General features: G+C 43.4%; 1 protein-coding gene across 3 annotated transcripts in view; it reads left to right on the top strand.

Moving 5' to 3' along the window:
* Nucleotides 1-11,183: 11,183 nt before the first annotated feature.
* KDM3A (lysine demethylase 3A) overlaps nucleotides 11,184-17,366 on the top strand; it is a 30,981-nt gene continuing 24,798 nt past the window's right edge. The window contains exons 1-4 of one of the 3 annotated variants that reach the window (XM_027722853.2): nucleotides 11,184-11,287; nucleotides 11,987-12,175; nucleotides 14,708-14,857; nucleotides 16,966-17,076. In XM_027722853.2, coding sequence (XP_027578654.1) covers nucleotides 12,005-12,175; nucleotides 14,708-14,857; nucleotides 16,966-17,076 — 432 coding nt within the window. In that variant the 5' untranslated portion in view covers nucleotides 11,184-11,287; nucleotides 11,987-12,004. Of the gene's footprint in view, nucleotides 11,288-11,452; nucleotides 11,466-11,525; nucleotides 11,606-11,986; nucleotides 12,176-14,707; nucleotides 14,858-16,965; nucleotides 17,077-17,366 lie in introns of those variants that run through there. The other 2 variants (XM_027722854.2, XM_027722852.2) reach the window with 2 other exon arrangements.

The following is a 17,366-nucleotide window of genomic DNA, read 5'->3' as shown; positions in this document are numbered from 1 at the left end:
TGTCAAAACTGGAAACCAGCAGCAAGACCAATCCTATTTTAGCTTTAAAACAGGACACTGCATGGCCTTGGCCAGTTTCTGTGGATGATGCACACTGAGACAAGACCAAGACTCTTTAAATTTGCTGATGTGTGTCCCTCTGGGCCCTAATCATCAGCTACCACCAGGGAGGACATACTGAGATGCAGAGAGCTTTAGTCTGATCCAGAGGGTCAGTTCTTATCTTCTTGCACTGGAAGGATGGGCTGTTTTGAATTTTATTACTGTGTAGTGTTTAATGATGACAACAATAGTAAATGTACAGAAGGATGACTCGACCATGTTCTTGTCCTTAAAGCAGACACAGAGAGAGAGGAGGAGGGCAATTAAGTGCCAGTGTGAACGTGACATTTGCTAAAGAGGGATGTTGAGAGAAAAATGGTCAGTGCATGGCCTTGAGGTTTCACTGAGGCGCCATGGAAATGGGAATGCTGACGATAACAAGAAGCTGTAAATAATGAAAGGGGCCCCTCTGACGAGCAGAAGGGAAGCTTCCTTTGAGGAAACAGAGAAGTAATGTGCAGGAGGCTATCGATAGCCCTAATCTTGTCAGGAGAAAGGCAGAGGACTGGCTGCAAACTGGCTGCAGACTGGTCTTAGCAGTGTCTAGAGACAGGCTGACTTCACAGAGTGGTGTAATGAAAGAGCTGAAGGCAATAAGAGAGGAAAGCACAGTGGGCTTCTTCACCATCCCTTGCTGAATCACCTTTAACCAACTAATCATGAGCACTGCTCTAGTTAGCAGTATCCTGTACATAGATGAAATCACTGAGCAATTACTAGGCTAACATGACTGTGTAAAACATATTTTAATAACTGTATAAATACTACTTCATGGTAAGTTTTAATAAAACGCTGGTATTGACTTTCAGGATCAATTTAAATCCCAGCACAAAGTGGGATGTGGTTTCAATTTTGCACAAAGCCCCCAGGGAGGCAGAAGGAAACGAGCTGCACTGGCACACCTGGCAAAGATGCCTTCCCACAGGAGCTGCTCAGAGGTACTTGCAGGTGAGCAGCAACCTCACTGTGACTGCACTAATTTCTCCAGGGGTTTTCCCATGCCTCTACCAGGACTTTCCTTCTCCTCCCATATGCCACAATGTACCTGTGTCTCCCATGTGTGTCCTCTCAAGGTGTGTAAACCACCCACTGCTTTACAACTGCTTTACAACTGCCTTCTCCTCAGTTACACATGCAAAGAGAAATGCTGAGTGTCAAAGCATATTAAAGACACCAACTCTCACATGATGCATAGTCATGAAGATGAAATTCCACCACACTAAGCTACTTCCAGTTCTATTTAATTCTGGAAAAAAGTAAAAGGGATGTCAGGGAAAAGATGCCTCTTTATATGGACAAGTTATATAACTAAATTTTTCTCTGCAGGCAGGGTGTATGAAAAAACTTGCAGCATCATCCTGCTTCTCTTCCTCTCATTATGGTGCAGTAGGGACAAAAATTAATTGTCTTCCCAGGGATAAAAAAGGCTACATTCCAAAATTGAAACAGAAAAATAAGCAGGACCCAAACAAACAACTTAGGGGCTTCAGGGGAAGAAAAAAAAAGACAAAGGAAAAATAAAACCATTGTGATAAGAGTTTTCAATTTACCTTCTACAGGCTATTTATAGAGGCCCCCATCCCTGTAAGTGTTACTCCCTTTTGAAGCCTTACAATATCTCACTTTAATGCCACTACTAATGAGATCAGATAACAGTTTCTTGGCTGGTACCTGCTTACAGCTCACAAAGGCCAGTGAGTGGCGTGGCAACTGCATACAGAGCACTCCCAACACTTGATGTGGGAAGTGAAGATATTCTAACATGTTTCTGAACCATTTGTGTCTGACTGAGGAAAGCAGCAGTAGTTTCTCCCCACAAATAGTGATCCAGCCCATCTGCTTAGCACGAGATTTGAAAAGGCTGCAGCTGAAAATGGAAATTTGAACTCCAATACCACAAGGTACTCTGATGAAGAGAAAAAAAGACAACAGCCAACTGCTTGGAAAAAAACCCAATATTGTGCTCAACCCTATTTTCTATATTAGTCTCCAGCCAGAAAACTGCAAATTCCAACCTCTTGAGGTGCTAAAAGAAGCATTTGCATTTGCAAGCACATGTGCTCCCTACACACCCCAGTAAGAGACTCTCAATTGCACTCTAGGAAGGTAATGGATGAATGGTATGAATGTCTTCTGTGCTCTCTTCTCCCTCAGACCCCAGCTCGGCCATCCTGTGTTGAAAATACTTCCAACACCTATTACAGCCCAGAGACTCTCCAAATGCCACCAAAATGAAATGGACAAAATACAGCCACAGAATAGCACTGCCAACAGCAAGACTGGGAAGGTGTATCTGTATCCCATGGGAAGTGTGCCAGCACATCATATGGTCTTCCCAGAACTACCCTGAAACCAGTCAGGGCGCTGATAAAGGTGTTGCTGTAGCAACACAGAGCTTAGTCTGAGACAGCTACACAGGAATGTCCTCAGGAGCCAGGGTGTGATTTTCAACTCCTGCCAAGCTCCATGATGCTGAGGCTACACCTGACTGTACAATAACTAATGTAGTTTGGAAGTAGCCCATGGTGGTCATTGGGTCCAACCTCCAGCTCAAAGCAGGGCCATTACAGTGGGGAGGACCCCATCTCCAGCTAATATTTTACAAAGTAGTCTACACACGACTTTGTGAGCTGTGGCACTTAAAGTGCAGTGGGAAATGGGATAGCTTTAACCTTACAACAACTCTGCAGAGCTGGTGCGGTGGGCAGAGACCTGCAGCTGTCTTAGCACTGAGGTTGTCTCCCCTGGTGCCAGCAGCAGAGCAGCTATCAGAGCACTGTGCAACAGGTTGTGTTACAAACCTCTGAGGTCAAGACATCGTTCTTTTGGATGGAAAATTGGTTCTGCAGAAGTCAAGTGCATTCCTTCTATTCACTATAGGCAAGAGGATTTCCAGCCCTGGTTTTGGGCTACAGTAAACACACATGGTGGGCAGCTGCAGCCACTACTTAAGAGTTAATCCCTGTAATATCCTTTGTTAATCTAACTACAATGATCAAGTGGCATGGAGCATATTCAACATAAACACAGGGTGCATGTTAGATTAACAGGATTACCTGCTGTTGAGGGTAATACTACCCTATATTTATTCAGCACTTCTCTGAAGAACAGGAGGTACTTTTTAAAGGTGGGTAAATATTTGTTAATCCCAGAGGGGAAAATGTAAGTGGAAAGAGGTTAAGTAGTAACACCAGTTGCACACAGTGAGCCAGTAGCACTATTCCCAGGCACATGCTTTAACACAGCATTTCTTAAGCCATCAGTTGGTATGACCTGCTCATAAAGTCCTAACAATGACAGCACATCCTGTTCTCTCATGCAACATTTCTATTGCCAGTTAAACCTCCGTTTTCACTACTTGCTTTTTGCTAACTTTGTAAGAGCCTACACATTTTTGGGGAGCAAGCACATAGTTTACAGTGGTAAACCTAGAAAAGGGCTCATTCTCTCCTTTGCACTGTAGCATGTCTAACACACTGCTTTGGAACAGCCAAATGTAAACATTCTGAACCATTTAGAACTCTGAGGTCTTTTCTAGCCTGTGCTCATAAGTGATTATTTTGCATTCTTTGTGTACAAACAACAGATGTGTTTAAAGGAATCTGATAAAATAATGAACCTGAAGAATAAAGCTGTCATTTTCCTCCCTCTTTAAAAGATCCTTTACGCCCACAACCAAGTCCTGTGATTCCTGACTATAGACATTATTACTCTAATGAGCAGAAGGTCACATGTACCATAGGACACCTGTGAGCCCTGAGCATACACTATACTCCTTGTTATCTCATTACTGCCTCATACCAGCATTCACTTGCAGTAGCTTTCAATAAAGAAAAAAACCCCAAAACTTCAATGCCTACCTAATTTGGGTAACAACATGTAAACCAGAAAAGCACAGATACCATCCCACTTTATGTTTGTATCTAGTTCAGAATTTACTCTTACAGAAAGTGTGGAACAAAAGGCAATAATCAGAGACCTCTTCAGCAAATGAGGAAGATCAGACATCTCTGAAGGATAATTTGTCCCACTTATTCTAGACATCTATTTTAGTATGAATCTCCTTCTGGAGATGCCTCTCTTCGCTCCCTGAAGAGTAGGCCTAGACAACGAGATGCCTGCTGGTGGATGAAGCTCATTAAATGCATATTTTCTGTACTGGCAGTTTGTGACCTACATGTTATACAAAGTGAGGCACATGCTACCTCTGCTGCAACCAGAGGCACAATGCTAATCATCTCATGGTGTGAGTCAGGGAACCAAACACCTGACATGCAACCCATGCCTGCTAAAATTCAATGAGCTCCAATGAGCTGCTGACTTTTTTTCTCTAACACTGCATTTACAAAATCCCTTTCAGCCTTGCCAATTATTTCAATTACCTAAAATATTTTCCTGCTTGCTTTTAAAACAAATCCATCTCCAGCCATCCCAAGGTAGTCGTACAGGTTTTAAGCTACTCTTCATTGTTTATAAGTCCAAGTTTGTTGGACAAGAGAGACAGCCTGGAGTAACTTGGCTGTGTCTCTTACATTCTCATTAGAAAACTGCAGCTGTAAATTTTATTCTGTTATAATGTGGAAATAAGAGTAAGGAGCTGCACTGGAAACCTCTGCTGCAGCAAAAGTTCCTCTGCAAAGGAAACTGGAAGATGTAATTTCCATTTTTTGGACAACTGCAGTTAGATAATTATGCTGTTTAGGGTAGTAGATATTGGGAAGCAGGAGAAGTTCAAATTTGCCTTCTTATGCTTTTAAGAAGAGATGACAGTACAAATTGCAATTTTTCTCCTACAGGAAGTCAAGGCTGACATATGATCTCTTCAAAAAATCAGTGGATGAAATTCCTAGTTTCACTGGAGTCAGGAATCTGCTTCAGAACCACTGTTTTCATTTTAGGCAAACCTCTCCTGGGGTTTGGAGAGCAGCCATTAGTCTGTGACAGCTGCGAAGAGAAATGGGCAAGGAAAGGGCACTCCTAAGTTTCACTGACATGTACTTGACTTGGGGAACTTTACAGAGAGTAGAAAATTACTGAGTGGTTTGCAAGGACAAATACAGTGAGTGATACAATTACCAGTACAGCTGTAGTGCAGGCTTCAGCCTGCAGTCCAGCTGCCATCCCAGTGGCCTCACAACTGCCCAGTTCAAAAGCAATGCTGTTACATTTCTCTAAGCTGAAGAGAAATTACAGTGCCCATTCCAAATTTCTGGACTGAGAGTACAAGAAAGGTGGGAGCCAGTTTGATGGCACAGGTGTGTCAGCTGCTCTGATTCTGCTTTGAATGTATTTTACTCAAAATCTCAACTCTCACATATTGTTTCTTGCATTGCCCCTTTATCTGAAACTGATGACTCAATCCCAATTTAATATTAAATATCTTCTGGGAAAAATTCTTAGCAGCTGCTTCACAATCATGCTTTTTTCCTCTCTGGCATTAAGGGAGCATAAACACTTATTAAAAAGTTTAAAAGGGAAAGGAAATTTGAAGATTAAAATAATGTTTAATTAGTACCTATAATACTCATCATCTTTCAGGTGCATAACACAAAGCAATTCATAAGAATGATTATTGTTATCTCCATCTTACAGAGAAATGAGGTGAATTAAATTATCTGCCTAATGACACAGTGTTAGATTCCAGATTTGGCTCCCAGTTCCGTGTTACACCAACTAGGTCACATTTAGCAACATACAATTTTTAAATATTCCCAGTTCTATATTCACCAATATCTGGGATCTTAATATTTCACTTTTTTTTTTTTTAGCTTTAGTGATACATTACTTCAGCTTTGTTAACTTATATCAGCACAATATACAGAATTTAAAAAACCTTCTTTTTAAGTGAATACACATTCAAGAACAGTCAAGATTCTTATCCAAATGGCACATACTCACAATGGCACATAACTCACAACAATCACCACTTCTCCCCATGTTCAGTCAAAAACTACATTAAATTACCAAAGCTGAGAGAACTTTCAAGAGAAAACACGTGATTTTGAATAATCAAAAGCAGCACTGCGAATGTCATCCAAATGATCTTAGAAAAGTACGTAGCAGGCCAGTTCAATATTGGAACAATTCCTATCACCTAGTCTAGGACTCGCTGGCCTGACACCTACACATGCCCAGGAGCTGCTGAAATCTCCTGCCAGATCCTAAAGAGAAAGGTGTAAGATTTCTCTGGAGGGAAGACACTCAATCACAAGACAGGTTTGTTTAAAAGGAAGAGCAGGATGCACTTGTAATAAGCTTTAAGATCCACTCTGGCAGGGAACGGTATAAAGGCTGACTGGTCTTTGCCTGAGCCAGGTTATGTTGTTTCAATGATGAAAGAGCCTGGTTGTTATGAAGCACCAAAATATGACCAACATGTTGTGCTTTCAGTTTTGTTGTGAGGCTTTTGGAAATAAAGCAAATTAACAAAGAATGGTTTCCCACAGTTCATTAAACAATGTTGTTTAAAGTTCACTGTGTTACTTTACCTGACTTTCAGTGGCTCCTTTTGCACATCACAGAGACGTTCCTGTGGTGGTGGTTTCTAAGACTTGATTCGGGTATACCCATCAAGATTATATAGATTTGCATTATTTTATTAAAGAATGATAACTCAAACCTTTGAATTATTAACTGATAATTTATTAACACCTGAGGGCAAAGGGCTTTTTTCTTCTAAAACAGGCCTTCTTCTTCTGAAGCAGCCGAGGAAAAACAAAATCAGCATGGAATCAGCATGTTTATTCTGTAAAGGTTATTGCATTACTCTCTCTATAAATACTTGTTTAACTTTAAAATGAATCTGCAAAATTTAATATCCAATCCCAATCCCCAGACAATACTTAACATCCAATTAAATAATTACATCATTAAATGTTAAATTAATATTCAATTAAAATTTAATAATTGATCCTGATTTATCATCCTAAGAGTCCTCTCATGATTTCCTGTTTCTACAGTTGGGATAGTAAATCTATGTCCCACTAACTCATCACTAGCAAAAGAAAGTTGGTCCCCACTGCAGAGTATGTATGGGAGTGGAAAAGAGTAAAAGTTCAGCATTTCTTATGGAGTTTTTCCTTCAGCAAGTAAACTTAATTGCATAAAATGGTAACGTACTTGGTGTCAAAATACGTGCTTCCTTCAGCTTCAGACAGGGAGACAATATTAACTGACGTGAGACACAAAATATTTCATTTTAACTTACGGTAAAGAGATAATTGTGGAAGAAAAAGACCCAGAACTAGACCTGCCAGTCTTGCAAAGCTGATCCAGGTGAGTTGTGCTGAGGTGACACAGCTGGACAGCTCGTACAGGCTTTTATCTTTTCATGCTGTAACTAGAGCTCGGCTGGATATGAGTACTAACTGATCTACTTTAGCTACCTAAGGAGTAACTTACCTCCATCAGTTTGGTGCTAGTGAATAGGAAAGTTTCTGGTGGTCTGCTTTCAGTCATTCTTTAGCATCACATCTCAAGACATACCAGAGAAATGAACTGCTGGGTATCTCCCAAAGCCCCGTTCCTAGTTAGCACAGCTGGTATTTTTGTAGCCTGACCATAAGCACTTCCAACTTTAATTACATGTCCTTACGCCTCCATCACCAATCACTAGAAGATAAAGGACTCCATGTTCTCCCTCTCTGCTTGTACAGCCTCCTGTCCAAAGGGCCTTTGATTGAGAGTGGAGACCTTTAAAATGTTGCTACAGTAGAGATTTTAAAAGCCAGTGCCCTGATCATTGTTTGCTGTAGCTGCACACAAACTTAGAGGTTTATCCTGGAAATGCAGGAGAGCCCTGAAAAACAATCTGCTCCCTCCTACCATGGAAAACAACTTCCGAGGACATAATGCCATGACAGTTAACTTACCTATGGGCCCTACTCCAACTGAAATGTCCATTTCTTGCAAAGTGCCTGTGATTGGTGATATCAAACACTTTGGATAGTGAGAGGCCAATTTTAAAGCACAAATATTTGAATAGCACACTCAGATTTTATATGCAGAGAGGTAGGCGTAAATGCCTGAACGTGCAATTATTTAGGCACAAAATTGGCTATGGACTTTTACTGCTGAATTCAAATTTAAACTGAATTGTTAAATTCAAAGAATTAAATTCAAAGCCTCAAAGCCTCTTCTGCTTTTTCCTAGTGGCACACAGCACAAGAGAAATTTTCTGTTACTTACTGGTGGCTGAAAGGACGAATTTATTCAAGTGTGTTCTGAAGTTACTGTTTAAAGAGCATCTGTTTGCAGAGATTACTCCTCTCCCATGTAGGAGCTAAAGGCTTACCTATTACCAGTTCAACCCAGCGGGTAGAGCCAGCTGGTAAAAATATGCTCAAGACTTCTCCTTGCAGGCAGAAGAAAGGGTTGAAATCTCCTGCTTTGAGGTTTAATCAGTTCTGCATATTTACAGCACTGCTTTGTTTTGCAGGCACCTCGACAGACACTGTGTTCTGCAGAGGTAAATGCAGCTGTGCCATTACCACAGTCTGGGTTTGAAAGTCATTTCTGAACATGCTGATGTTTCTATCGACACGCTGTGAGAGTGAGGGTGGGCATATGCACACAAAATATTCCCAGTAGACATTAGTTTTTTGTGGAGACTATTGTGAGTGGTGATAAAATAACCAGGTAAGAAAAACAATGGTACTTATTTTTCAGTATGGTATGTTTGTAATCCTGGGAAAAATAAACTATGCAACAAATTCAGAGACTTTAGAGTCATAATTTTAAATTCTATATATTTTGCTTTTTGACCCAGGACTTTACTGGTTATCTTAAATGTATAACTTTTAAAGAAGCCAGATATTAAAAAAGGATATTTGGTCCTGATCTAATTTCAAGGAATGAGGAATCCTGAGGAAGTGAAGCACGTAGCTGATTATCTTCCCTGCTTCATAAGAAAAAAAATCTTACATTATGTGGCTTCTACCCTTAGGTTTTGAATACCTCTACTCTTTCAGGACTGAAAACTTGTTTCTACTCTGGATGCTTGAGTTTTGTCCAGGCTTCTGTCAACTTGTACTCTGTCTGCTTCACCATCTTCTCTTCTGGTGTCTGCCAATTTATTTTACTTTATGTACATTCAGAATGTTGCATTTTGACTGCATGATCTCCAAGTGTAAGTTCATTTTCAAGGGCATTCATGGACTACATCATCCCATGCTTGCTCACTTACTCTCAGCCTTTTAGGTCAGTACCTACCCAAAACATTAAATTTTAAAACAAGTTTGAGCAACCTTCATGCTCCTCTTCGCACGTGGGAGCTGCTCATTCACAAAATTAACGTTGTTGTCATTGAAATCTCTCCTTAAAGGTTTCCTTTTTTCTGGTGCTAATGGGAAAAAAGTTCAATGGAATGCCTAATGAGGCAACTGGAGTGCTACCAACAGCTTGATTTATTGGGTTGACTAATGTTGCTTCCTTATTGCCTGACATTCCTCTCCCTGCGTGTATTAATCAGCTCCTTTTTGAGGCAAAGAGTTCTGTATGCATAAAACCCAAGGGTTTTAAATAAGGAGGTTATGCAACACCAATATTGTGTGATGTTTACGTTCTACAGCTGCTGTTACAAGAGTCTGATGCCTACAATTAAACAAGTAATTTGGTGGTTTCAAATCTAGCTTGCTTCATGAAATACCTTATCACAAATTCCACTTTGTAGGTCTGGTCTGTACAGTAAATATTTAAATCTGAGAAGCAAGCATAGCTGTTTCTTTTTCCAGTACCTGCTAATGGGTAGTTCTTCAGGCTACAAGCAGTTGCTCATCTATTAATTTTCTATTATTTATTTTATATCCTTGTTTTTCCCTGCAGAAAATACTGCAAATGGGTTCATCCGACTGATAGAAATCACTGAAGATTGCCTACAGTTATCATGAAAATTGGGCTGCCTGAACAAGAACAGCATTTCTCTCATCATGGCACATGAGGAAGCTTTAGTGCCTTTTGATTTCATATGTAAATGTGTTTGTCTGAATGTAGTAGACAAGTGGTCAGTGGAGAGTCTTGACACAAATTGGTGGGAAAGGCTTAAAAAATGAATTGAACACAAGTTTTGGACTCGATTCTTGGAAAAAATGGAGTGTGAGACCAGAACGTGGCAGGAATATCCTGCTGCAGTCTGATGGAGATTTCTGGCGCTCAGACATCTCTGATGATGGATGGAGCCATGGAGAAAGCACAAGCTGAGCACTGAGGGTTTCCAGCAAACTGGATGAGTCAACAGCTTCTTGGCCTTAGGTACTTTCTTCATTTTTGGTCTTCTTCCTCTCACACGTTCTGGTGGGAAAGTCTTGTGGTAACGAGGTGTATGTGGGTCCTGCTGGGTCACTGCTAAACACTATCAGCCAGCCACTGCCATATTCTAACTACTTGGTTCTCATAGCTTAAAGAGAGTAGGGTTAGATATTAGGAAGAAATTCTTTGCTGTGACAGTGGTGAGGCTCTGCAACAGGTTGTCCAGAGATGCTGTGACTGCCCCATCCCTGGAAGTGTTTAAAGTCAGCTTGCACAGGGCTTGGAGGTGTCCCTGCCCATGGCAAGGGGTTGGAACTGGATGGTGTTTAAGGTCCCTTCCACCACGAACCATTCTGTGACTTTGTGGCCTTGGCTTGTCTTTTTTAAGAACACACAGGTCTAGTGTTAAAAGGCACGAGTTGGTGGCAGCCATTTGCCTGCAGATACAACCACACAAGCCGCACCAACCACAACCAGAGCGCCTCCACAGCCTGCCATCCTGCCCAGGAACCTCAGGCATGCCTTATTTTTGTCCTATTTCGCCTTATGCCGTTCCCTGAGCACGGAGGGCCCGGCTGGACCCATTTTCCCTCAGCCCAACAAGATGGCGGCCTGTGGGGCACTCCCGCAGGTGCCGGCCCCGCCCCCGCGCGCATGCGCGGCAGCGCTCCGCGGGTGCCACCGCCCCCTGTGCTATATCTGAGTACGCCGCGAGCCGCACGTATAAGCGGTTGTCTCACACCCTCTGGCCTCCCTCGGATTCTTCCGCCGTCCCCGAAGGCGGCCCTACAGCTGAAGGGTCGGCACGTCCGAGGAAGGAACGCGGACCTGGAGAGGCACCGCGGCCCGAAGCGCGTTCGTGCTTCCCTTGGGGCCGGGTTGTGGGCGCCCCGCGGGCTGCCCTCCTGAGGGACTCCTTCCCTCGAAGCTCCCGCGGAAGGTTACAGCCTTTTTTTATTTTTTTTTTATCCGCCATCTGCTGAGCAACGGTTTCGGGGGCGTGGCCGGGCGCGCGGGCCCCGCCCCTCCGGTCCAATCGCGGCAGGAGGCTCGCCGCGGGCCCCGCCCCGCCGGCGCGGCGCAGCCAATAGGAGCGCGGGACGGGGGCGCGCGCACGGGTGAGGGGGCGTGTGCGCGGCTCCGCGCCGACAGTGTCGTTCGACCGCGGCGGCGATCGGGGCGGGGGGGGCGGAGGGGAGCGGGACCCTCGCCCGGAGTGACCGCGGGGTGCACCGGCAGTGGGGCCGGGGGGGAGCAGGTGAGGGCAAGGACAGGGCTGGAGGGCTGCCCGGGCAAGGCAGGACGGGGTATTGGTGAGGCGGAAGGAGCTTGGCCCGGTCGCCTGCCTTCCTCCCCTTGGGCTGCCGCCCGGCGCTCCGGCTGCTCGGAGGAAGGAACAAAGAGGCGGCGGGGGTGGGAATGGCCGGGAGCTGCGCTGCAGCCATTCTGGAAATAGGTTCTTGGTGTTGCCTTCCACCCACCCCCGCCGGGCAGTGGTTAACAGGACGGTGGGCAGGGGGGTGTCAGGGGCTCGTCCGGAGTCGCTTGGAGAACCGGGAGGGGCCAGGAGGGGAAGGAGGAAGCGCTCACCGCCCCGCTTTATGTGTTTCTCCTCCTCCCCTCGGTTTCCTCCCCGAAGGCCTCCCGATGAGTTAAAATGGTGCTGAGGCTCGAGGGGAGCTGGTCGCTGCTCGTGGGGAAGAGGTTCCTGTGCCTGTCGGAGGAGGAGGACAGGTCGTGGGACGCCACCCGCATCTCGGAATGGCCCTGGAAGTCGGGCAGGATCCGGGCAGTGTCACACACGGACATATCCAAACCAGACCTGAAGGTAACCGGGAACTTTCACGGCGACCTGCTAAATCCAGAGTGCTTTACCTGCGCCCTGGGAACCCCGTGGGTGTGTGTACACGTGTGAGCACACGCTGCTCCCGGTGGGGGGAAGGTCTGCTTGGCCAGCGCGCTTGGAATCATGTGCACCTCTGCCGAGGGATTCCCCGGTGTGCTCCTGCTAATGCCAGCAACTACCTCAAACTAATTATAAATGTGCTTTTCTTCCACCAGCGTTTTGAAAACCATTTTTTTTTTGCCGCACCTGCCGTGCCTAGGTTTTATTTCTGTAGTTTTAAGGTCTTGCCAGTTGGGAACGGGTTTCTTTTCCCCCCAGAGATGAAACTGAAACCTTCCAGTGTTGTTGGGCTTGGTGACTTTCCTGTCCTGCTCTTTGGAGTAGCTGGTCATGGACAAGTACGTAGGTCTTGAAAGACGTGCCAAATTCGTGTCTGGTGTTGGAGGTTTCTCGGACTCCTCTTGCATGGTGGCCACTTCTTATTAATGATTACCAACGGGGTTTTTGAACACGGAGTTAGTGGTTTGCAAGCGTGGTGTAACTTGTTAGCTGTGTATTTTGTGTGGAAGTCAAGGGACGTTTTACAGTTTGACTGTGAAGTTCTTAAGAGGCTTTATTTGGCAACTGTAGTCAGTAAAAGTATTCAGCCGTGTCTGTGTATCAGTGAGTATAGAGCGAGTTCTTACTCCCCAAGGACAAGACTCCATTGTAGCAGTGGCGTCTTGTACATTGTCCTGGTTTCTCCAAGGGACTTCCGTGGCTGTCCTGTGACAGCAAGAACAGCACCATCTTTCCATTTTAAACTGTTTCCTTGCCTCTTTTTTGTAACGGGAGGAACTTGGTGACCTCTGAGTAACTGCAAAAGCACCTCTTCCTTGTCAAACAAAAAGAAACCGTGGGTGTTTCTAACTCTTTCTCGAAAGCGCAAACTTTGTTGTGAGCTTCTTGTTGTGGATCTGCGGCGGGGGTGGAGCTTTGTCCATCTTTGGGCGCGGGGCTGTGCCTGCGCCGTGCCTGGAGTGAGGAGGAGGTTGGTGCAGAAAGCTCTCCTTAAGGACTTTCTCTGCAGAAAGGAGAAGGAGCAGGTGCTGTTGGGGACTCTATTGTGAGCTTTGTGACTGGTTACGGTTCTGCCAGAAGCGATTGAGTTGATGAGTTCTCCAGTTCAAGTGTTAAAAGAAGTTGCAGGGCGGACAATGGAGGCGTGGAGGGCTTTGTACCAAAACACGTCCCATCTCCTTTCCTCTCGTGGCTCTGCGGAAGGATGATTGATAGACCCAAAATAGTAATGGATTGAGAGGGGGGATTAAATATTTGTATTGTAAAGGAGTAGAAGTACTTACTTCTCAAACTTTACGTTTTGTGTAGAAGGACTGTCAACTGCTGTTGAAATTATTGACTCAACTGTATTTTCCTGTTTGTGCAGTGCTGATGCTGTAGACAAAACAAGCCCTTCTGGTTCTGTTACTTGTTATTTGCTTATCTCTTTCATTGTTTCTGTGCACCTCAAAATGACTAAGTTCATTTCTGCACCCATTAGTTCGATGACTCCTGGCTGTGGTAGTGCTGTTTTGTGTGCAGGTTTTCACTTGCCTCTCCCCTGAGAGGGAAGGTAAACATCAGGAAAAGTGTCTAAGATTCACTCAATTGAGATTTCTCTGCTGTTATTTAAATGTATTTAGACTGGAATGCTATGTTTTATGAAAAGAGGGAATGATTATTTTTTTCCCAGAGTAGAGTCCTCTCCCACATGTTCTGATTCCTGTATTCAGGCAAAGTTTTATTTGTGGTCTTTCCCAGTCATTTGCTGATCTCTCTGTGTTGCCTATGAAAGAAGGGTAATGCCATCCCAAAGAAATTTGTTAAACCACCATGTTTTTGCCATGAAGTGACAGTTGTTTTCCCTTTGGAAAGTTTGTATAGTTGCTTCTGAGATTTGTAAGGATAAAAAGCAGTTAAAAGCAACCATTATACAATTTGGTCACCTTTGCTGGTTTACTGTCATTTGTGCTGTCAATAAATTGGCTAAAGGTATTCTTTGGGACTGTTATTCTTAAAATATTTCTGGAAAAAACAACTTTTTTATTCAACTGCTCTAGAGTTTGTGGAAAATCTGTGTGTCCCTTCTGTTGGTTTTAGTAGTTTTTATGGTTGTGTTTTTCCCTGCTTGTGAACAGTGGTGACAGTGTTAACACATTTAACTGTCCTTGGGCAGCAGTGGACTTTCTGAGATGGGAAGTTGTAAAGTTAAGTGGGAATATTACTGTTTTAGGTGACAGTAATGATGATAAGCCAGTTAACATTGATTATCACTTATAAAATACCAGATCAGCCTTGGGATGCTTTAGCGATTGCTTGATTGTGTTGACAGAAAGGCAATAATCATGCTAGTATTGTAGTACTGGCAATGATTTCGTTATTTTTGAGTAAATTGATGTTTGTTTCTCCTTTTCCATGTTGACTGTGCCTGAATTTTATGGTTAGTCACTCCTTTGCTTTGCTTCCTTTCTGTAGATTTGTGTGGAATTTGATGATGAGCCATGGGAAAAACGAAGATGGATAGAAGTCTACAGCCATACAATGATAGCATTCCTGGTGGAGCAAAAGCTGGTGCTGGCTGAAAGAAAATCCCAGTCCATGCCTGCTGTCCAGTGGCCTGCAATGGCAAGTACACGTTGGGTCGACTCACTTTGGTTCTGCAGTTCCACCTTCTGGGGACGGTCGTGTCACAAGGGTGGATTTCTCTAGTACAGCCTCAGCTTTAGGTGCCCTGGGAAGAGAGACTAAATGTCTGTACAGCTGGAGCTGGACAGAGCTTGTCAGCACTTGAAGTTGGTGTGTTTTGCCTGTGGACACAAGAATGTATTTTTATGACTTTGCTTCTCTCCCAAACCACTGTTCTGTACAGTGTTAATTCCTTCTCCCTCTGGTCTCATGGCTCTTTCCTTCTTGCATGAAATTGCAGAAAAGAATAGAGAAAAAGGGTAAATAATAGGTTTTTAAGGATAAGCCTGTATTTTTACTTTAAAATTCTTGTTTGGCTCTGCCTCAAGTAGTGTTAATTCTGCAGTGGTTCTTGATCCTGAGACAAAAATAATTCAGACGGTTCTTATGTGATGTCTGCCCGGCACAGGTGACTTGTGAGATTTGGATTTTTTGCATGTAAAAACGTGAGATACACTGTATAAGGCAGAGAACTAAGCTTCCTGTAACTGCTATGCATGGCTGGATAGGCAAATTACCCAGGAGAGGTGAACAGGGAACATTTCTTAATGTATTCAGCCAGTATAGTTCTACTTGACTACTTTGGATATTGCTACTCAAGAAAGTAGTCGTGAGATAAATGAAGATGCAAACATGTGAACTTGCTGAACATGAGTTATGCTGAACTTGTAGTTCATGTTTTAATACTTTTTGCTAGGTGTAAATTGTGCAGTAGAATTCATAGTGCTGTGTTTTAGCTGATTTTTTTTTCTTATGCAAAGCTAATCTAAGCAAATATTTATTGGAAATAGGGCCAAGTGGGATGAGGGAGGAAGTGGAAATAGGAATCCTTAATTTTATTTCCTGAGCTGTGGATTAATATCAGCAGTTCTGCTGGTGATTTTGCTGATAAGATGGACTGAAAGCCTGCTTATTTAAACTTAGCTGTTGTCCATTTCCAAGTGTCTGAACAGTTCTTAGTGGAGAATTTGTGCATAAGGTTTTCTTCCTGGTGTGTTTGACATGCTAGTTCGTGCAGGGTGCATATTCCAAAGCTCATTTAGCAGAGGGACTCTGCAGGGTAAAGTGATTCCCAATTCTGGAGCTTGCCTTAGCAAAAAAGGCTTCTTCTCCCTTTACCACCATGCAGGGCAGGAAAGAAAAGGTCATAAAAGAGGTTGTGTGGGTTTGTGTTCTGACAAGTGGAGTAGCTCTGTAGAACTCTTGTAATGCCCAATTGCTCCTGGAGAGACTCTTGTCCCTCCTGGGGTGATCCTGCCCCTCTGCCAATGCTGACCTGACTGAGGTGAAAAGAAGAAGGGGGAAGGTCTTTCTTTGATCAGTCCTTAGAAAACCCAAGTATATGTTCTACCAGAATGATTCTCTTTTTTTCTTTTAAATGGAGCACAAATATATCTTATTCTTGGCACTTCTGTTGTTCCAGGCTCCTGATGCCTTCCCACTCAGAGCTGTTACTGCAGGATTAGGCAAAATTTAACTTTGAACATATTAGGAAGTGTTCAGAAGCTTTTAAAGGAAATTTTTTTTCCTTGTCTGCTCTTGAAGCCTCTGGTATACCTGAACACAGCTTCATCATTGCACTGCAGTGGTATAACTATGAGGCTGTCCAAGTCATCACACATGCCTAAATTAAGATTTCAGTGTATTGCCAATGTACAAGTTATGAGACCTTCATTGTAAACCATTTATTGATTTGCTGGTTATTCCCTCAATCTGCTATAAGGAGGGTTTTTAGTAACACATCCACCATTAGAATTATTATATCAGTAAATTGTTCATGTTGAGATGAATGAATGCTAATGACAGCCACCTGCACTGAATTCCAAACTCATTCTAATGGATGAAATTAATTTCAAGTGTAGTCCAGTAGCTCCTTCATTAGGCATGTATTAGAAGTTTTATTAGAAACTTGCTTTCAGGAGTTGCATGTAGATGTAGTAGCTTAACAGCAAAATAGATGCAAAACTAAAGTAATCTTTTAAATGCAAATGGTGAATGATGAGGTCTTCTTAACTCTGTTTCTAAGAACATGTTTATCACTTCTGTAGACTTACAAGTCCTTGGTGGACAAAGCTGGTATGGGATCACTGGTTTCAGTGCGCTATCTGGGCGAGGAGAGATGTATTTTTCTGTCTAAGGACCTTTTGACACCCATCCAGGTAGGTGTTTATTGCCATAACTCATAAATATCTGTTCTGAATGTAATGTGTCGATTAAAAACCTCCTGAGGCTGATCCAGGACGTGGTCACTGAGGAGAGCTGGATGAGGGAGTGTGCTGGGACAGTTACTCAGCTCAGGTGACAGCAGTTGCATCATGTTGATCTTGGGGATAACCTGGAATAGTTTCCCTTTGTTCTTGTGAACAGGACTGTCATTACCATGAAAGGAGTTGCAGGGGAGTCAGGAATTAATCTTGCTATTTAACAGAAGCACATCACTGCTAATCCT

The sequence above is a fragment of the Pipra filicauda genome, unplaced genomic scaffold (genome assembly GCF_003945595.2).
Source record: "Pipra filicauda isolate LSUMZ 115617 unplaced genomic scaffold, ASM394559v2 scaffold315_size853536_pilon, whole genome shotgun sequence".
NCBI lineage: Eukaryota > Metazoa > Chordata > Aves > Passeriformes > Pipridae > Pipra > Pipra filicauda.
This window is presented reverse-complemented; position numbering and strand designations above follow the sequence as displayed.